Source organism: Macaca thibetana, chromosome 4 (genome assembly GCF_024542745.1).
Source record: "Macaca thibetana thibetana isolate TM-01 chromosome 4, ASM2454274v1, whole genome shotgun sequence".
In the NCBI taxonomy this organism is placed as follows: domain Eukaryota; kingdom Metazoa; phylum Chordata; class Mammalia; order Primates; family Cercopithecidae; genus Macaca; species Macaca thibetana.
Window position 1 is genome coordinate 98,685,399 of NC_065581.1, and position 22,487 is coordinate 98,707,885.

At 33.2% G+C, this 22,487-nt stretch overlaps 1 protein-coding gene across 8 annotated transcripts in view; it reads left to right on the top strand.

The window, feature by feature from the left end:
* GRIK2 (glutamate ionotropic receptor kainate type subunit 2) overlaps positions 1-22,487 on the top strand; it is a 704,801-nt gene that overhangs the window by 208,504 nt on the left and 473,810 nt on the right. Inside the window, exon 1 of one of the 8 annotated variants that reach the window (XM_050786672.1) lies at positions 16,013-16,137. The exons of the other annotated variants lie outside the window; for them this stretch is intronic. Within the exon in view, the coding sequence (XP_050642629.1) occupies positions 16,125-16,137 (13 nt within the window). The 5' untranslated portion in view covers positions 16,013-16,124. Of the gene's footprint in view, positions 1-16,012; positions 16,138-22,487 lie in introns of those variants that run through there. 8 annotated transcript variants of the gene reach the window in all.

Sequence of the window (22,487 nt, forward strand, 5' to 3'; positions counted from 1 at the left end):
GGTTAATTCCCTGTCTTTGCTGTTATGAATAGTACTCCAATGAACAGACAAAAGCATGTATCTTCATGGTAGAATTATCTTTTCTTTTGGATATATACCCGGTAATGGGCTTGCTGGGTCAAATGATACTTGTGTTTTAAGTTTTTTGAGAAATCTCTGAACTGTTTTCTACAATGCCTGAACTAATTTATATTCCCAACAGCGTATAAGCATTTCCTTTTCTCTGCGACCTTGCTAGCATCTATACTTTTTTTGACTTTAAAATAATAGCCATTCTGGCTGGTGTGAGATGGTATCTCATTGTTGTTTTGATTTGTATTTCTCTAATGATCAGTGATATTGAGCTTTTTTTCATATGCTTGTTGGCTGCACGTATGTCTTCTTTTGAAAATTATTTTTTTGAGCAGTTTTTAATGCAGTTGTTTTTTGCTTGTTCAATTGTTTAGGCTTCTTATAGATTTTGGAATTAGAACTTTGTAAAATGCATATTTTGTGATTCTTTTCTTCTATTCTGTAGGTTGTCTGTCCACTCTGTTGATAGTTCCTTGTGCTGTGCAGAAGCTCCTTAATTCAGTCCCACCTGTAAATTTTTGTTTTTGGAATGATGTTTCCTAGGTTTTCTACTAGGATTCTTAAAGTTTAAGGTCTTACATTTAAATCTTTAATCTGTCTTGAGTTAATTTTTGTGTATGGTTAAAGGTAGGAATCTAGTTTCATTCTTCATACAGCTAGCCAGCTATCCCAACACCACTTATTGAATAGGGAGTCCTTTTTTTCATTGCTTATTTTTGTCAACTTTGTTGAAGATCAGATGGCTGTAGGTATGCAGCTTTATTTCTGGGTTCTCCATTCTTTTCCACTGGTCCATGTGGCTGATTTTGTTTTAGCACCATGCTCTTTTGGTTATTGTAGCCTTATAGTATAGATTGAAGTCAGATAATGTAATGCTCCTGGCTTTGTTCTTTTTCTTAGGATTGCTTTAGCTTTTGGGGCTTTTTGTTGTTGTTGTTCCATATGAAATTAAGAATAATTTTCTTCTAATTCTGTAAAAAATGGCATTGGTAGTTTGAAAGGAATAGCACTTAATCTGTAACTTGCTTTGGGCAGTATGACCATTTTAGCAATATTGGTTCTTTCAATCCATGAGCTTGGAATGTTTTTCTATTTGTTTGTGTCACCTATGCTTTCTTTACACAGTGTTTCATAGTTCTTCTTGTAGAGAATGTTCACCCTGTTGGTTAGATGTAGTTCAAGGTTTTTGTTTCTTTGTGGATTTTTTTTGAAGCTAATTGTAAATGGGATTTCATTCTTGACTTGGCTCTCAGCTTGAACATTATTGGTGTGTAAAATGTTACTGATTTTTGTAATTGGTTTTATATCCTGATACTTCACTGACATTGTTTATCAGTTACAGGAGCCCTTTGGTGAAGTCTTTAGGGTATTCTAGACATAGAATCATATCATCAGTGAAGGGAGATAGTTTGATTTCTTCTTTTCTGATTTGAATTCCTTTTATTTATTTCTCTTGCCTGATTGCTCTGGCTAGGACTTACAGTACTGGCCTAGCCACAGCCAGCACTGTGTTGAATAGGAGTGATGAGAGTGGGCAAGCTTGTCTTCTTCAGTTCTTATGGGGAATGGTTCAAACTTTTGCCCATTTGGTACGATGTTGGCTGTGTGTTTGTCATAGACAGCTCTTATTATTTTGAAATATGTTCCTCTGATGCCTAGTTTGTTGAGTTTTTTGTTTGTTTGTTTGTTTGTTTTATGATGAAGGGACGTTGGATTTTATCAAATGGTTTTTCTGTGTCTGTTGAGATGATCACATGGTTTTTGTTTTTAAATCTTTTTATATGGTGAATCATATTTATTGATTTGCATATGTTGAACCAACCTTGTGTCTCAGGAATGAACCTTACTTGAGCATGGTGAATTAACTTTTTGATGTACTAAAGAATTCAGTTTGCTAGTATTTTGCTGACGATTTCTGTGTCTATGTTCACCAGGAATATTAGGCTGTAGTCTTGCTCCTTTTGTTGTGCTTCTGCTAGGTTTTGGTAGTAGAATGATCCTGGCTTCACAGAGTAAGTTATGGAGGAATCCCTCCTTCTGGATGTTTTGGAATAGTTCTGGTAGAATTGGTACCAGCCCTTCTTTTTACAGCTGGTAGAATTTGACTATAAAGCCATCTGGTCTGTGGAGTTTTAAATTTGTAGTTGTTGTTACTGATTGAATTTCAGAACTCAATATTGATCTGTTCAGGGTTTCAGTTTCTTCCTGATTCCATCTTGGGAGGTTGTGTGTTTTCAGGAATTTATCCGTTTCCTATAGATTTTCTAGTTTGTAGGCGTAGAGGTGTTCATAATAGTCTCTGAGGATCTTTTGTATTTCTGTGGGGTTGGTTGTAATGCCCCCTTTGACATTTCTGATTGTGCTTATTTGGAGCTTCTCTTTTTTTCTTGATTAATCTAGCTAGCAATCTATTGGTCGTGTATCTTTTCAAGGGACCAACTTGGTTTTATTGATTTTTGTGTATGGGCTTTGGGTCTTAATTTTATTCAGTTCCTATCTAATTATGGTTATTTCTTTTCTTCTGCTAGCTTAGGCTAGTTCTTGTTTTTCTGTTATCCCTAGGTATAATATTAAATTGTTTATTTGAGACATTTCTAACATTTTGAGGTAGGTGTTTAGCACCATAAACTTTACTCTTAACTCTGTTTTTCTGCATCCAGAGATTTTGATATATGTTGTGTATCTCTTTCCATTTATTTCAAAAAATATTTTGGCCTCTGCCTTAATTTTCTTGTTTTGTATGCAAAAGTCATTCAGGAACAAGTTGTAGTTGTTTAATTTCCATGTGATTCTGTGGTTTCAGGAGATCTTCTTGGTGTTGATTTCTATTTTTTTTCCACTGTGGTCTGAGAGTATGGTTGGTATAATTCCAATTTTTTTTAAAATTTATTGAGACTTGCTTTATGACCAAGCATGTGGTTGGTCTTAGAGTATGTTTTGCACTTTCATTGTGTATATACAGTAAATAGGGTTTTACCTTCCTGAACAGAAAAACAATTCTTCTTTTCCTAATAGTCTAAGATACTAGATAATACCTCTTAAGCAGAAATTATTTCATATTTCTTACATTTAAAAAATTTGAATTATACTGATTATCAGAGGGAGAAAATAAATGAATGATTATTATTTTTTTAAGAAATGGAGGGTAATTTATTGATTATACAGTGTATCTCTCTACATTTTACAAATGAAGACTTTGAGTTCATTGGTTAGACGACTTGCAGAAGGTCTATGTTTCAGTGCCTGGATTGGAGTCAAGCAACTTAGAATACTTTTGTACCCGCACCCTTCCTTGTTATGTTATATAACTCTAGTATAAAATAAAAAGCCAGTAAATAGTGTTTAACTAGAATCAGTATAGAAAGAAACAATCCTGCTTTCACATTTCTCCCAAGAGACAGTGTTCAATATAATATGGAGTCATCTTTTATTTGAATGATTGAGTGATTTGCATCATGTTAGTCATAGCTCTAATCCAACAGAATTACTTTTCAGAACAAGATTGTCATCTCTGTCTTCTCTATATCTTCTACTTTCTTATAGCAGGGTCTTACTGAAGTGCTCAACCTACTTCTTGTTGAATGCATTCTATTGTTGCCTTAGTTTGCCTTTTGGGTGTCCAAATTATTATTTTAATATATAATATTCCTTTGAACAGACATAAGTCAAATCAATGACAAAATCGCTAATCTTAAAGATCTTATCATATACCTGAAAAAACTGGATGTAAAATAGACCTAAGAGAGTGAATGATCAACATATGCACCCACATTATCAACTAAATACAGTAGAATTTCACAAGTTCCCTTATGTTGACATCAAGCCAAATGGGATATGTAGTTAATTTACCTAACTTAATCACGACTACTTTAGAAGGAGGTGAGAATTTTGTTAGATGACTGAAGAAAGAGGATAGAAATATGAGCTGGTGGATAAGACAGGGTCCTGTAGATCACTGGAGGAGAGAGGAATAAATAACTGCAATTTGGAAAGCAAGAATTTTGGTTGGGATACTGAAGTTCATGTGATGAGAAAGAAGAGTTACTTAATTTTAAGAATGGAGTGAGACTGGGGCTAAAGCGATTTGTGAAAAAACTTAAAGGTCACTCTCCGCAAAATCTGAAAATAATTGTATGATTTAACATGCTTTTGCTTTTTTACTCTCTTTTGGCAAGACCTTTCTTCATAAACTGAAAATAACTCATGAATGAATTATAACCAGTATCTTTTCATGTTTTAGAAGCTCCATGAATTTATAATGAATTCTATTCTTTGTATTCTCTGTTTGAGTGATGAAAGGGTCAGAAGCACAATTTATAGGTTAAATGATATTAGAGAACTATGTATTGTGTGACATATTTCATTAAAGAAGAGGCTATGAGCTGGGGCTTTAACAACCAGGAATTTCACACATCTGGTCAGCAATCATGTTCATAATTACTTTTATAATTGCTAAGAATAAGAAAAAAGAATTGTGTGCATGAATTTTTTTTTTTTACGGTTTACAACTGTAGTTTGTATTCAGAGTAGATTTTAGTGTTGAGGGGATACTGTGCCCATATAACATGTAAATATAAAGTTTAATAAAGTTTAATAATTACTTTGATAATACTTATATAAAGTAAAAAAAGGTTTGTCCTTATAATTTCTCTGAAAATATATATTATGCTAGTACTGTACAAAAATTAAAATTCTTTCAAGGATTTATCTTTGTTAGGAGTAGAAAAGGTTGGTTACAAATTATCCCAGAAAATTAAAAAGCAGATTGAAACCCTTGTTTCTCATTAAAACGTTAATACCATTTGAAAACTCTGCTTAAATTCTCTCTGTTCCTAAAATTAAAGTATTTAAAAATAAAAAATATAATATGTAATATATAATTATAATATAACACCAGCCACATGTATATGGATATATCCAATGGATGATATTGACAGCCAACAGTAAATCAATTTAAACAATTTTAGGCATCTTCCATTTACCCTTCTGCAGTCATGAGATTGGGAGCCTAATTTAATACACATGAAACTATGACAGAAATAAAGAATAAAGCAAGACAATGTATAATTAAGTGATGAATGGCATTGCTTTAAGTGCTGTTGGAATTTAGCAGAAGTAAATATTGCCTTTGAGAAAAATAGACATTTTCTAAATTTTGTAACACTCATTTTATTCATTTTAATCAATGGCCACAGGGAAGTTTCAGAGCTGAGGATGATAAACTATACTATTTGAAGGGCTGTTAGAAGACAAGAAGATTGGTTAATTATCCACATAATGATAGTTTAAAAAGCCAATAATTTATTTAGATATGTAATGACCTATTTGATGATGAACATTTTTTTTCTGCTCTTTGCTAAGCAAGATATGATACCTTAATTTCTTTGTAGTAATAAGTAACATTTAAAACATAATATTGACTGGCTTCCTTTTTTAGGTACAATTAAAAATAAGTCCCCAAACCAGCAGGTAGCTTGAACCTTCAAATTTAACATAGGCATAGAAATTTGGAGAAACAACAAGAACAATATAGTAAAATGGGAAGGATTTACCCTTGCTAATGATTTTTGGAATCTTACATAATTAGTGGATGAAACAATTTCATTAATTTTGACACCTCTCTTTTGGCTGGATATCATTCTATGACAGATAAATTGTTACCATTTTCATTCTTTAAATCTATTTCTATTTTTTACCACCTCTCAACACAATGCATATGTTGTGGCTGAAATACAAAGGAAAGGCTTGATGCTTATGTTCAGAAGGCCTGAGTTTAAGTCTTGGCTATATTGCATCCCTGCTGTGTGATCTTAAACAAGTCACTTAATGTCTCTAAGTGAAACTTGATTACTCATCTGAAAAATGGATCAATACTCATACTTTCCATTCCCAGTGGTGAATCCATGCATGCTTATGGAAACTTAATTACCAAGTGCTTTGGATTCATTAGTTCTTTCTGTATTCTCTCTGTTCCTTTCCTCCTTCTCTTCCTTTTTCTTTCCTTTTTTTCTTCATCTTCTTTCCAATATCTGTCCATGTTAATGCAGGTATTTAAAATACAAATAAAGCTTAAAAAATTATATTTAAATTGCTACATGTTGGATGTGATTTTAAAAATCTTTACCCTTGACCCAGGAGGTGGAAGTGGCAGTGAGCCGAGATTATACCATTGCACTCCAGCCTAGGTAACAAGAGTGAAACTCCGTCTCAAAAAGCAAACAAACAAACAAGAAAACATTTTAACTACATTTTTTGCTTTTATGTAGATATTTAGAAGGTGACTATATACCTTCAGTGATTACCTTGGTAGAGGTTCAAATCAGTGTTATTTCTTTGTAATCGTTTTTTTCTCTAACCTTGAATAAAAGCCATAGAGAATTACTTTGTAGAGAGCAACTGATTAACATAATATCACAGGCTAGAAATATAATTACTGGATTATTTCAAATACATTTTCTGCTTCTAGAAAGTAGAGCTCACTTCCTTTTCTTGGATAAGATGTGGCATTAACAAGAAAGGCAGTAGGCTGACAGAAATCCATAGTTATGATTTTTGCTGTTCAGTACAAGGTCAATGGTTAATTAAGTCACCACCAGTGGAAATTTGATCACAGATGAGGTCTCCAACTTTGCCCGTATTACTGGGCTCTCACTGGATGACTCAGCTAAGTCATTATATTAACTTTGCTTCCTCCAGACAGGTACATGACTCAAACTGGACTGACAGAGGACTTAAGTTGTGGTGCTGTAATATTACTTTCTAGACACTGTGATTATCCATTTTAGAAAGTGCACATTCTTCTCAGAAAGAGGATTTAATTTTAAACATACCATTTGTTATGAAAATTAATCACCTAATGTCATAGATAGATTAGATTGGCAAGGGTCTTATGGGTACCTTTATTCACTGATCTGTTAAATAATGACCTCATTCATTTCCATGAATATTGGAATCATTGAATATCTTTTATGTGCTCAGCATTGTGCTGGGCACTGGAGTTAGGTTGATAGAACATCCTGAGCCTTCTTTCTCTTGAGTCCTTCAAGCTCTTCAGATCACAGCTAGGTAAACCAAGGCCAAGAACATTTAACTAACTTGCTTAAAGTTCCATTGGCTAATAATAGCAGAACCAGGACTAGAACCCCAGACTCTGAGCCACCTCCTTGTTAAGCACTTATAATAAGTAAGATGACTTTTAATTTTTCTTGTGAATTCATGTAAGTATGGTATACTATGCTTAGACACCTTATATTTGTATCAGCACTTAAATATATAAAATGCAAACAAGAGGTACCAGAGAAAACTCAGGTGGATTTAGATGCAGTCAGTGTACATAACATCCCAAGCCTTTTCCTGCATTAGTGGAAAAATGGCTTTAAGTTTGTACTATTTTCTCAGTATCTTTATTCCATGCATCTGTCCATAAATAACCTTTTCTAGCTTTTCTCTGAGGTGTACTTTGTGCCACGCTTTCTGTGTCACAAACAGGTATGTGAGAAGAAAAACAAATGGTGCTTTTACTCAAATTAGGAATATGGAATATTTGCTGTCCTCTGATAAAATCTAAATGCATATTCATGACATCCTACAAATGTAGTGGAAATTCCATCTCTGCCTCTAGGCTGCTTTCAACTAGGTCACACTAGGCAGATAAGGATATATGTTGGCTCTTATATGTCTATTGGGAGAAATCCATTTTTGAAAGCTGGGTTGGGAAACAGTTTCGGTGGTGGCTTATGTATATTTATAGTGCTTACATTTACTCTTTTGCTGTTCCCCTGTGTGAAACATTGTATGGGTTCATTTTGACAGGATTGGATAAGGCACAATGTTTTGACCTCTTTTCTCTTGTAATTATGTAAACATGTACACTGTACACGGTGACCTGGGAATGATGATCAGAACATCTGTTATAATAACTGAAACCGTGAATGAGAGTAGGTTTTTGAATTGTAAAGCAATAAAAGTCACTCTTCTGATCTGTGGCTTTATGCAAATGCAAATGGTTGAAAATGCTGCTGAAATGTGTTATTCTTTAACTTACCACAGGTAGAAAGAGAGCTTGCTTTTTATTGTTCTCAACTGGGTGCTCCCAGCTAGGGAGTTATATGTCTTTCTTGGAATCAATTAAGTTAACCTTTACAGCAATTTGTTTAGTAGTTTAAGCATTCCAGAAGCTACAGAAAAGTGTCCATTTAAAGTAGTTGATAATGTCAGGATAACCGCATGCTAGCAAGACATATTTCACAATAGTTCTTTGGTATGCAATCAGCGTCACCTATGTAGGCTCTAGGTAAATTTTGGATTAAGGACCCCAGAGCCTTTGGGTAAAAATTAATAAAATAAATGTTACTTTCATCATTCTTTTCCCAAAATGAATGATTAGTTGAAGACTCTACCTAGGGGCAGGTCATGAACTCACCTTGCAGATGAACCTTTGCCCATTCTTCTGATTCCATGCAAACCCTCTTCACCAAAGCAAGGTTACCTTTCTCAGGAGAATTATCATTGTCTTTCCCAGTACCAGCTTGGCTGCAAGCAGAGGGCATTTTCAAAGATTATTTTGAAATTATTTAACACTTTAAAATTACTTAAAATTACTGGATAGTACTTGGTTATACAAATAATGTAGCAATTTTGTTTCAATAGAAAACTGAAGGATAAAAAAAGAAGTGATTTGCCTAAGGCCACTCAGCAGAAAGGCTGAACTGGACTGTGAACCCAAGCTAACTGGCTCCAAGAGCCCTTATCTTTAATCACTACACAACATTTCCTATTTTATTAGTCATATATTCTGAATATTTTTCTATGTCAATAAATGTAAATTTAACTATGCATTTTAATGATTGCACAGTATTCCTCTGGTGGCTTAAAATGCTATTGTTGAACCACCTCACAGGTGATGGACATTTAGATTGTTTCAATTGTATTTCATAATTAAAAATAGTTCTTCTGTGGATGTATTTGAACACATGTAATTTCTAGTAAAATTTGTCTAATTCTTCAAGAGCTATGTAATTTGCCTTTCTTACTAATAGGAATATACAACATTGTTTGCTCAAAGATTACTCCTTGACTCTGCATATCATTATAATTATATTAATGCAAAAAACACTTATTGAGCACCTACTGTGTTACACTCAGCTAAGAGTTGCACATTCAACATGGAGTAAATGCACAAGAGGTTATAGACTAATAATTCTCACTAACGAATTTTAGAACAAATGCTTTAAAATCTTTGCTTGATTATAGATATACAGTTCACTTCTCAGGGGATGTTTAGGAGTATTATAATTTTTAATGGCAATCTCTCATGGGGTGTGTGTGTGTGTGTGTGTGTGTGTGTGTGTGTGTGTCACTCTCCACCCTGAACACACAATGCCCCATAGTCTACAGTTGGGTCATTTCTTTTGATCTTGAGACATTTGCTTAAGCTATGTCTACACAAAGTCAATGTAAATATTTTGGTCAGTGACCTACTGCTTTGTTTGACAGTGTCACACCACTGTATTTTTTTCTTGTCTACTTTCACTCTGGATTAACTAGCAGATTTTTAAAGCTTTCTTCAGACTTTGCTTCTGTGTGAGTCCTTGTGGGTATGCATCAGTTTGCATGCAAACTCGTATATATATACATTATTTCTCCATTAGATCTCTACTGGATTAGCCACATTATCTGCAATTCGAATTTCCACAGTCAGTTTTTGAGTTAGATGTTTAGAAAAGAAAAGTTACTAAACTTTAATTCTTTATTGAGACATTTACATTTTCCCTGGACAATTTTCTACAGTATTTTCTTCCCATATCTACTTTGGGTTCTTTCAGTTTTTCAATTTCACAGGAAAAAAATATCTATTATTGTATGTTGAAACTAGTTGTGAAGAGTAAGAATTTTTAAGATAAATTCTAATTAGCATTAGCTATATAATCCTCTATTCCATAGACTGTTCTAATTACAAAAGTAACTCATGTCATTTTGTAATTAACTAAAGGCTTTAGCAAACACCTGAGGCTTTCTGGATTTCTGGAAGGAACACAGTGTGATCCCCGTGATTCTCTTAGATGCCTGCAAAAGGAAAATAATGGCCATTTGATCAATTTCTACAACATTTTAATGTTATGGTAATATGAAAGCATGGCTTTAAAACTTCATTTTGTTTTCATACATGAAACACTATCATATTTCTTCTCCGTATTAGTGACATTCTCCAAACATTTATTAAAAACACACTACATGTGAGGCACCAAGTTAAGTCCAATAAGTCAAAGAAGAGTAAGCCATCAAAGAGTTTTCAGAGGAACCATGTATGGTAATAGAAGGTTATACCCTTGGTGCTGTCAGAAGTAGTAGAAAAAAGGAATGAGAAATATGGTGTGAGAGGGAGCTTGATATCTATCTGAGGAATTGATAGATATTTGTGGAGAAGTAGGCTTCCTGAAGGAGATGATGAGGTGTTATTAATGTAATACAAAGGTTAATATTTTAGCAATCTCAGGATAATTTAGGTCCAATTAATACTATAGTTTTAAAAGGGGGAAACCAAAAGTAATTTTAAGAATTTCAAGAAACTTTCCCAGAAAATGTAGAAGTAAACAGTTGTTTTACTCTTCTTTGCTCCTTCATTTAAAACGAAATGAAATAATAAACATGCAAAAATATACATTTTTATACAATAGTAAATATTTCACCTAAGAGTATTAAAATGTTATTTACAGAAACTGCAAAGTAAATAGGTAAGAAGAAATGAAGGGCCTATCTTAAAGTTATAGTCCAAATAAAAGATATTGTTTTGTATATAATATCAAATTACATATGTAGATTGCTTTATGAATAATACCATTAATTTGCATTTTTATAAAATATTAACTTGCTAGCCATCTTTTAAATAACTATTTCTGGATTAAAACTCTAGAATGTTTAATACTTTCATTTTAACCTCACGATATCTAAATCATCTTTCTAAACTCAAAACATATTTGCATATATATTTTATTGATTGATTTTCATAATATTTTGACAGATGATTTCTCATATCAATGTATTTTTTGCAAAAGAGATTGTTAAGTGTTCCATATTTGCAAGAGACTGGCATTTGACGAGATCATCTGAAATTCAGAATCAGTATTCCTCCACAATTTACTGTGCAGTTCTTAAGCAGTTTTAGAATCATTAAAGTGTTATAAATCTCTGATATTCAGATCATCTCACCTGATCCCTTCATTTTGCAGAAGAGATAATGGAGGTCTGGGGAGTGAAGAGGCTTGCTCATCCAGTCACTTTTTGCCTTTTGTTTTCATTTGATTGACCTATTTTCTTTTAAATAAGTATGATTAAGCACATGCTTTTTACCTTCAAATAGTTAATATTATTTATACTGTTTATACGATGATTATGTGAGTGCCTTTCCTGTTATCTCACTTTGATCAGTTCTATTTATATCTTGATACTATTCAAGTGTCTGCCTTCCCAATCAGTATGCATTACTTCTAGGTCATAAATTGCTAACATTTAAGTAGCCATTTCCCAATTTTCTTCTCAGTGTGTAGTGCCTCTACTTTAAAATTAGTATTATTTGCATGTGTATTTTGAGGTCCTCCCTTGGATTTTAGTGATCCATTTATAGAAAGAAACATCAACACCTATTTTCCATCCACTAGTGAAAAATATGTTGGAAAGTGTAGAAACTTTGTCAACCTAAAAGCTTATTTATTTTTAAAATAAGAAAGCACATTTGCATACCAGAAAACAACCAATCTTCGTCTAATGGGGCTATCACACTATTTTCTGCCACTTGATTTCAGTTTATATACTGACTTCTAACTCATATTCTTTATTCTGGACTGTATCAGCAACTTCTTTTTTCCAAATGCCCAGGACAGGCCTGAGCTGAATTGAATATGATAGATGTAGGGTGTATGCAAGTGGACCTCTAACGTCTTCTCTAGTTGAAGAACTGCAAAGAGTGCTAGAACTTTGAAAATTCCAGGACATTCTGCAGACAAAATTTTCATTGGTTACATATTTGTATAGTTTTTATTTCACCTGAAATATTGACAAAGTGCTAATTTGTATGCTTTGATGAGATAACTTAGCAACAATGAAGAAAGTTATTGTCACTAGAAATAAGGCTGAAAATACTGGAGTCAGTCTTTTTATTAAATTAAAAATATCTGTTGTTTCATGGCTCAAATGACTCAAAAGCAAGTGGGAAGGATGGGAGATATTTTTCAGCATGAAGTGGAGACCAGACACTCCTCCTCCCCTGGAAAATTAGTACATTACGCTATATACTTTCTGCATAATCACCTTTTGGGAAGCTGTTGCCTACTTATTTATTTTTCCATGGTGTGTCCATGGGTCACATGTATATGTGTTTTGTTTTTGTTTTCGCTTTTTAACCAGCATACATTTAGGCACTCACCAACTTCACACAAAATTAATTTCAAATTGTTATAGTCATAGTTTATATGGACATAAAACTCTTAGAATTTCTTCAAAGAAACTGAAAGTATTTACCACTTAGAAAGAGAAAAGTTATTGAGAAAATAGCCAGAAGTTGAGGATAAAGAGTGGCAATATTACCCAGCAAGAAGCAATATAGAATAGCAATTAAAAGACCGGGCCTGGACTGAGGTCCCCCGTGTCCTAATCCAGCATTCCTCACTTGCCAGCTGTATAACTGACCTTGGGAAGATACTGAAGGATGCTAGACCTCTTTCATGGTCTTGCTAAAGAAGAACACAATAAGCTCAGTGAAGCAGGTTCTATGGACTAAGAATTAGTCTACCTTGCAGGACTGAAGCATAAAGAAGGAAAACAAATCTTAGACTCAGTAATTTGGACAACTTAAATATCATTATTATATTCAGACTTAAAATATAAATTTTATTTAATGGGAAATAGATTAAAGACAGAAAATATGAGTCAAATAAACTTCTTTTTTTTTTTTTTTTTTTTTTTTTTTTTTTTTTTTTTGAGACGGAGTCTCGCTCTGTCGCCCAGGCTGGAGTGCAGTGGCCGGATCTCAGCTCACTGCAAGCTCCGCCTCCCGGGTTTACGCCATTCTCCTGCCTCAGCCTCCCGAGTAGTTGGGATTACAGGCGCCCGCCACCTCGCCCGGCTAGTTTTTTGTATTTTTTAGTAGAGACGGGGTTTCACCATGTTAGCCAGGATGGTCTCCATCTCCTGACCTTGCGATCCGCCCGTCTCAGCCTCCCAAAGTGCTGGGATTACAGGCTTGAGCCACCGTGCCCGGCCCAAATAAACTTCTTGATGACTTTTTATTAATGTTTGTAAAATACTTTACACAGTGCCTGATATAGTGTATGATCTCAATAAATGTTGACTGTTAGGAACTTTCATTCTTCAATGAGATTGAGCTTAGGTTTAAACATGTTTCATACTTATGTAAATTTCTTTAACTTCAAATTGCAGGAGTTTGCGTTATCATGTTTGAAAGGGGTCTGGAACTGTGAGCACATAAAGCAGAGACACAATTAGTTCAGTGCAGTTAGGACCAGTAAGGAATGTTTTCCCAGAAAAGGTGACTATTTCAAAAGCTCACAATGAGAGATAAATTTACAGATGTATGTTTTAATGTGTGTGTGTGTGTGTGTGTGTGTGTGTGTGTGTGTAGGTAGGTCAGTAAGAAGAAGTTGGGCTCCTGGGCAGATGAGCCCTGTTTGGAAAGCAATGGAGGCATTTGATTTTGGTTCATTCAGGTAAAGGTAAGTAGTTTAATATGGCTGTATGACTGGGGAAGTGGAAGTGGTAAGAGGTTGGAAAGGAAGGTAGAAGACAAATTATGAAAAACTTTGTAAATAGCATTAAGCTTAAGGATTAGTCATTGAAAGATATTAGGAAGTTGAATGATAAGATCAATGTTTCGTGTTATAAAAATGACTTTGATTGTAGTAGATACACTACTGAAAAAAGCTAGAGTAGGGGCAAGTATCCATGAAAAATCCACTGGAGATGCATTGTTGTGGTGTGGAAGACATAGCACATCTGGACTTAGTCAAGCACATGAAAAGGTTTACAGTTACATTCCTGTAGAAATGATGGGAATCTATGAACTGTTAGCTAGAATAATTAAGAAGACCATTACCTAGTTTAACAATAGGGACAGACTCCAGTGGGATATCTATGAGGTTATGGTCTAAAGCTTTGCTTTGTCTTTAACTCTTTCTGGCTTATCATTTTTACCACTGACTTAGATACAAAAGCAATACTGAATATGACCTAGAGGCAGAAGGTAAAGAAACACATTTCACATACCTTTGTAATATTAGTAAATTGCCTTGATACATTAGATGTTGAATAAGTTAATGATAACAGTTGCTGGTAGAATTAGACTCCAAGTGGTTTTAATTAGAAAATTAACTGTAAGTAGATGATACAAATCAGGAATACTTGTAAAAAATTTTTTTAAAAAATACATCACAAACATAAACTTTTTAAACAATAAGCTTAAGATGAATGAGCACTGTGATACTGTACTGTTAAAAAAAATCCACTATTCATTTTATCTGTAATACATTAGCTTATGGAGCTGGCCACTCTCTCATAATTTACTTTGCTTGGATACACTTGGAGTATAACATTGAGCTGTGGGTACACAGGGCTGTGTTCAGATAATTGCAGTGAGCTGAGATCCGGCCACTGCACTCCACCCTGGGTGACAGAGCGAGACTCTGTCTCAAAAAAAAAAAAAAAAAAACTAGAAAAATGAAAGGATTAGTCATGTGACAAACTGTTAAACAATTTCAAAGTGTTAGGCTCGATGTAAGAAATGCAGTAGGAAGATGAAATCTGTTTCTGGAAGATAATCATGTGAAAGTTGGGCTTACATGTATCCCAATAAAAAGATATGATTAAAAACTTTAGAAAAACAGATGATGGATTAAAATATGGGAGACCTTTGTGCTGGAGCTCTCCAGAGAAGTGAGAGACTGCTTCAGATGATAAGTTCGTCATTCCTGGAGGCCAATATGTAGTAATAAAGGCAATCTATGTATCTGAATGATGGGTAGACTAGATGATTTATTGACTGTATGATTCTTAGACTCCATCTTTTACATTCAGGATAATAGTGCAATTTTAGTGCATAGTAAATGTAAATATTTGCAGGTTAATGTAATGGTCATTTTGAGAGGTCTGTTAGAAACATGCATTAAGAACAAAATGAGTATTGGGGTTTTATTTCTTCTTGTCCATTTTTTTTTACCCCCACATTTTTATTTTGAATTTTTAAACATACAGAAAAGTTCAAATAATAGTATAATAAACACTCATAAGCACTTTGATAAAACAATTGCTAATATTTTTTCCAGTTTTGTGTTTATGACACTTCTTTCATAACTAAAGACTTTATATCCTAAGAGTCAGAATCTTTTCTTATATAACCACTATATCATTACTTTTCCTAAGGAGAAAAAAATAATTCCCTAATGTCATTTAATATCCAGGGCATGTCATTTAATAGCCAAAGGCCAATGTAACATTGTCCTTTGGCATTATATTGCATAAAAATTAAAGAAACTTGATGATTTAGTCCTTTAGATAATGATTTGTACAAAATTAAAATGGAGAGGATACCTTTTGCAATTGTTTACACAGAAAATAAGATTAGTATAACATGTGATTGAGAAAATCAACATATCTTTTGGGAGGACAACAGATGGTGTGCCATTTAGAACATCAATTTCTTTATTAAATTAAAGTCTATAAAACACAGATTGTACTCACTTTAAAGTAAGACTTATTTGAAAAGTCTCAGAGGTTAGATGTGACGTTGGTTGGTATATCTGTCATGGGTTTATGAGTCATACACTCCTCAGTAGTAGTTAAAATTGATTTAAAAGAGAAAGGTATTGACTAGGCTTTAGCAGTTGACTAATAAATCTTTTATTTCAAGTCTTGAGTAGTGATGTTCTTTTGTGAGTCAGAGACTGTGATGCGAAAAGTTTCAGCACCGAGTGTTCTGTGTAAACTAGGGATCCCTTGACATTTGGTTTCCTGTATCTACAAAACGAAGGAGGGCAATTACGCCCATGGAAAAGAAAGGTATTCTCCTCTCCTTTATTATTATTTTTTCTTTTAACAAGCCTTTTATAGTGATGAGAACTGTTAACTTTTAATATAACCTTGGAAAAAGAATTGCGGGCATTTTATGGCTTGATAGAGAGGTTATGTGAGATATGATGGCCCTTCCTGAATTAAGAAATAAAACAATGATAAAGCTGTGAGAATGATTATCTTAGATGATTTTTTGAACCTGAGAAGTTCAAGGTAACTATGAGAAAGCAGTACGTTTTGCTTGTGTTGTATGAAGAATAAGGAATTAGATGATAGCTACATAGGAGTCCCTAGATTCTTGAAAATGTGAAACTGGGTGAATTTTGGTATAAGTCTAGAGAGAGCACATAATTATTGATTACTGAGATGCTTCTTTAAGATCATATAGGTCTTAAGGGTCCTTTGTTATTCTGAGATGTATTTTATCCATCAAACATGATTTATGAACTGTTAGGAGAGCAATTCTCTCTTCATGGATTGCATGCTTACGAAATGCTACATACAATCCTGACACTTCATAATAAAAGGAATAATTCTAGGAACAAACAGTTTTATAGAAGATTCCGGGTGCAAAATGGATATTATTTTTTCAAGTCATAGGAAAGAAAAATGTCTTGTCTAAAATCATGCCAACAATTATCCTTTTGCAGGTTCATGAACAGGTAGAAAAAATGATTTGCCATTCAATTTTATAATAGCAATTTTAAAATCAAAGGCGTTCTTTTAAAATTATAAAAAACGTCTGATTTCTTCCTCAGAGAATCAAATATATAGAGCCTTATATTTCACTTTACAAAGAAAATACACAAAATATATATGCCCTTGATTTCCTGCCCATCTCCACATCGGCAGATTACAGATAATTGCTTCTTGCTGGAGTGAATAAGGTGTCCTCCTCCCCTAGGCTTAACCTATTTGCCATGCTTTGGATTTGAACCTCTCTTGCTCCTGAGACACCTGACTCCATCACTAATGCCTTCTCTTTTCTACCTTTTAGCTTTCTCTTCCTATTGGTTCTTTCCCTCTGCATATAAATATGTTAAGTCTTTCTCATTATAAATGAAGCAAAGGCACAAACACCCTGAAATTTTGTTTTCTCCTTTACTGTCCTGTTTTTCTGCTACTCTTTACTATTTCTAGCTTCACTTTGAATAATATTTTATTCATTTTTTAAATAACGAGATTGACATATGTCCATTGTTAGCTATTTAAATTATACAAATAAGCAAAAAATCAGAAAATCAAAATTAATCAAATGCCTATCATCTAAAATGAACCAAGGTTAATACGTTGTTATGCATAAGGGCATATTGTAACTACTTGTAAAGCATTTTGTCATCAAATACCTTCTATAGAGTAGTTTAAATATAAATATATAGTGTTTTATTATATCTATCATAGCTTCTGTAAAAAGTCTTTTACCATTGTATACTTAGGAAATTTTGAATTATTGTGTTCTTATAAATAAAGAAGTGAACATCCTTGCAGCTAAATCAGTGACATTTTCCTTAAGGTTACATCCTATAAGTAGAATTAGTGCATTCAAGTGTGTGATATTTTTAAAGCTTGATAGATTTGAAAAAGGATTTCAATGAAGTTTGTGTCGATTTATTTTTCTATTCAACTGCGCTTTTTCTTACACTTCAACACATTTTATTCATAAAGATTCTATCTCCTTGTTTTAATTAACCTTTCCCTTTTCCTATTTTTGAGCATTTTCTTACATTTAGCGGTTATTTGCATTTGTTATTTATGAATATTATCTACTGATGCTCTTTGTCAATTTTCTACTGGAGTTATGTTTTTAGTAGCTAGTTCTTTTATTTGTTGAATATATTAATGTTCTTTTTAAATGTATTATATTTAATTAATATACTTTCATATGTTTTCATATTTGTCTTTCTTTAGTTACGTTTGATGCATAGTTGTTTTTCAAATATTGAAGCTACATTTAGTAATATTTTTACTGCTTGTGTTATCAGACTTAGAATGGCCTTAGCACTTTTATACAATTGTTTTTTAAAGTAAAATTTTATTAAAGAATGATCTGTGTAAAGTGCACCCACGATACGAGTAAAGTTCTAGTAATATGTATCCAAGCACTCAGATTAAAAAACAGATCATCACCAGCACCTCAAAAGCACATCATGCTCTCTTCTTACAACTATTCCCACCACTATCATTTTCTGAACTTTTTGAAAAATGAAATCATACAGCAGTATTCTTTTGTGTCTGGCTTCTTTCACTGAATCATTTTTTTGTGACATTCATCTCATGTTGTTGCATGTAGTTCTTTATTGATGCAGGTCTTCCATGCTGTTATGAATATCCTTGCAGATGTGTTTTGATGAACATATGTATGGATTTCTGTTTATCAGCTATCCCAGAGTGAAATTTCTGTCACGGAGTTCGTGTATTTTCAGTGGTAGAAGATTCAGACACTCAACTTTCTTTTTTTTTTTTTTTTTTTGAGACGGAGTCTCGCTGTGTCTCCCAGGCTGGAGTGCAGTGGCGTGATCTCGGCTCACTGCAAGCTCCGCCTCCCGGGTTCACGCCAACTTTCAATGTAGATTGAGCCAGTTTGTCTTTTTCATTTTAGCCATGCTGGTGTATATACAATTGTTTTGAGTTGCGGTCTAAATTTTCATTCTCCAGAATACCATGAAATTGATCACTTTTTTTTTATATGTACATTGTCCATTTCAATTTATGTTTTGGGGAATGCTTGTTCAAATTTTATACTCATATTTCTATTGGTTTAACTGCCATTTTGTTTTTTTGTAGATTTTTAAGAGAGGAGTCTTTTTCACTCTCTCTCTCTCTCACACACACACACAAGTGAATCTATCCACTAAATGTGTGTATATATGTGTGAATCCACTAATTCTACTTATAGGATATAAAGAATAGGTCATATATATATATACACACACACACACACACACACACGTGTGTGTGTGTTTGTCCTCATTTGTTTATGGCACACATATACACATATGTGTGTGTCTGTGTTGAGTGTATGTTGAGTGTGTCTTTGATGAGGAAGTTCTTAATTTTAAGAAAGTCTAATATGTCGCATTTTTACCTTTATGAGCATCACTTATGTTTTCTTTTAAAAAATCTTTTCTTAGCTAAGCTTTTTGTAACAACTTTATTATTTTAATGTCACATTTCAATGTGTGATTGAAATAACTTTTATATAATTATCTACTTGATCCAGAAATATTTATTGAAAATACAATCTCTTTATTAGAACTGCAGCATTATCACTTTAATATTGTTTTCTATATAGATGGAAAACTGTTTATGGATGCTGTGTTTTATTCTACTTATCTATTTTTCTCTATTAATTTTTATCAGATACTATTTTGTTGTTTAGTCTTTGTCCTAGAATTCAAAATGCATTCTTGAATTACTATGTTCAAACAGTTATTATGTTACCTTTCTCTAAATACTGCTAAAACATTAAAATACTGTAATTTTATTTGTGCATTTTTTGCTTTTTTTAAATTATACTTGCCATGCACTTTAATTCTAAATGTAAACTTCATTAGTCATTCCTATTCTTTCTTTTTGTAGTCCAAATTTATTGATATTCACCCATGTGTTTGTATTTTCTCTTATACTTCTCATGTTTAAGCAATGTAGTGGCTTCATCTGTGATCAATAATCTGCCTGTAGAACTTGGTTTAGTTAGTATTTGTTTAAGTGGAGGCTTCTTGATGATAACTTCTTTCAATTTTGGTATTTTCATTGATATAGTCAAACATATTTGACAAAACAACTTTGTATCTCTATATGTTATGAAATGAAAAATAAATATTAAAGAAAAGTGGATATTATAGGCATTTTATCTTTTTCCTGATTTTAATGGAACTCCCTTCTCTTATATATAACATTTGCTGTTCATTTGTGATTTTTATCTTAATAAAGTCTCATTATTTTGTTGTTTTCTAAAAAATTATTTTTAAATAAAATAATTATCAATTGCATTTATACTATATAGTATGGTGATTATACTAAGTTGGATGATAGTAAGACTTTCCAAATTTTTAAATAGAATTTAAAAAGTTCTTTCTCCTTAACAGTTTGTAACACCAATCCAACTTTATTTGGAAACCAATTCTCTACTAGATTTTTTTCACCTCCTTCCACATATCAGGGGTAATAAGCTATTCAGGATTTCTCTCTTTTCTTGAGTTAACATTGTTGGGTGGTTATATTTTGTCCTAAAAGGTTGCATTATCTGGATGTTTTTGTTTATTATATACAAAATTTTAAACTTTGGCTTCGGATTAATAAAATTTAATTACTTTTTAATTTAAGGTAGAACATGTGTTACCCTAAGGAAATAAAAAAAATTTCTTTAAACATTCAAACTGGTGATAAATATGTAAACTTAAAGTGGAATTTGAGGCTGGGCATGGTGGCTCACACCTGTAATCCCAGCACTTTGGGAGGCTGAGGTGGGTGGATCACCTGAGGTCAGGAGTTCGAGACTAGCCTGACCAGTATGGTGAAACCCCATCCCTACTGAAAACACAAAAATTAGCTGGGCATGGTGGCAGGTGCCTATAATCCCAGCTACTTGGGAGGTCGAGGCTGGAGAATTGCTTGAACCCGGGAGGTGCAGGTTACAGTGAGCCGAGATCGTGCCACTGCACTCCAGCCTGGGTGACAGACTGAGACTCCATCTCAAAAAAAAAAAATGTGTAATTTGAATTATTTATTTTAAAGATTGATAATAAGAAAGTTTTAATCCACTATCATCAAATGTTGATTCAATATTATAATTGAGTAAAATATTAATCTAATATTATAAAATATGATCTTTATTGCATACTTTTATCACATAGAAACTACCATTTTGAACTGAAAAAAAAGAAGATGCAGTTTTTTATTTTATTTGCCAATAAGAAACCACTTAAGGCTTGCATTTCTATAATTGCCTCTTTATTCCTACTTTACTTTACAAGTACCTTACAATTAGTCAATTATTTTTGTTTCATATGTAAGATCTTACATTTTTAGTTACATCTTATTAAGTCATCTTACCTCACATTTTAGGAAGTTTTGTGTATTTTGCCTGACTGAAATTTTGCAGAAAACTACTAGTTTGTAGTGGAACAGGCAAGGGTTTTGAAGTCAGGCATGAGTAGATCATGAGTAGATTCTGCTAGTGGCTCTATCACTTGATAGCTTTGTTATCTTTGACCAAAGGGGTAATTCCTGTAAAATAATGCTATTTTGGATGGCTTTGAAGGTTCATTGTGACCTCAAACACTTTTTGAGTGCTTACTCTGTGACAGCCACTCTGTTTTGTATGTGCTAACATTTATTCTTTATTACAATTCTATGCAGTAGCCTCCTTGTCATTCTTTTTTTAAGAGATGAGGCAGCTCAGACTGAGGTTTTAAGCAACTGCCCAAAATTATACAGAAGGCATTGGCAAAGCCAGAATGTAACCCCAGTCTAGCTCCAAATAAATGTCATATATAAGAGTAAAGAGTAAAGAAGAATACCACTGTTCTTCTCCACATACACAGAAGGAATCTAGGTTGGTTCTTTATACTCATTAGACACATATAATTATTATCGTTTTGCTTAACATAAGTCGCCAAAGATTTCAGATATATTGAGTGCTATTTCACAAGTTGATTGTTTTAGTAACTACACCATGAAACTGGTTAAAATCCAGAATAAGAGAAATATTTCAAATGAATATGGTATCAAATAATTATTTTTTCTCTTCTTCCTGAATATAAATTTGCATCACCCCTCTAGTCTATTCTGAGTCCTAACTCCTCATAGTTAGAGGGATTGTTACAACGTTACAACTTCTTACTAATTTATAATAGGTAGTTTGCTAATAGTATAGTCACCTGACACTCATCTGTCAAAATATCTTTGATGAGGCATGAATTGCTAGATGTGGAATAAATAGGCTTATTCAAGAAAGTCTAATTTATGAATGACTGTACTGAGTACATGGTGTGAAATTTGAAAGGAATAAAGATAAATATTCTGCATTTTTAAAGTACTAGTTTCCTAAGGACAGAGGTTGGAGGGGTTAGGAATCAGGTGCTCCAACTTTTATTTCATTCTCCAAACCAACAATGATTCTTATGGGGACAAAAGCCTCAGTTTGGTCACTCCCAGATAAGGAGAGAGCAGTGATATTAGAGAGAAGGAAGGCTGTGACAAGAGTGAGGGAACTAGAATGAGACACAGCTGGTGGAAGGTCACAAATTGAAGGGACATATTTTAAAATTATACTCTATATTTTATGGCCAAAATTATATACTACAGTTTTATTCATTGATTAAAGGAGTTGCGTT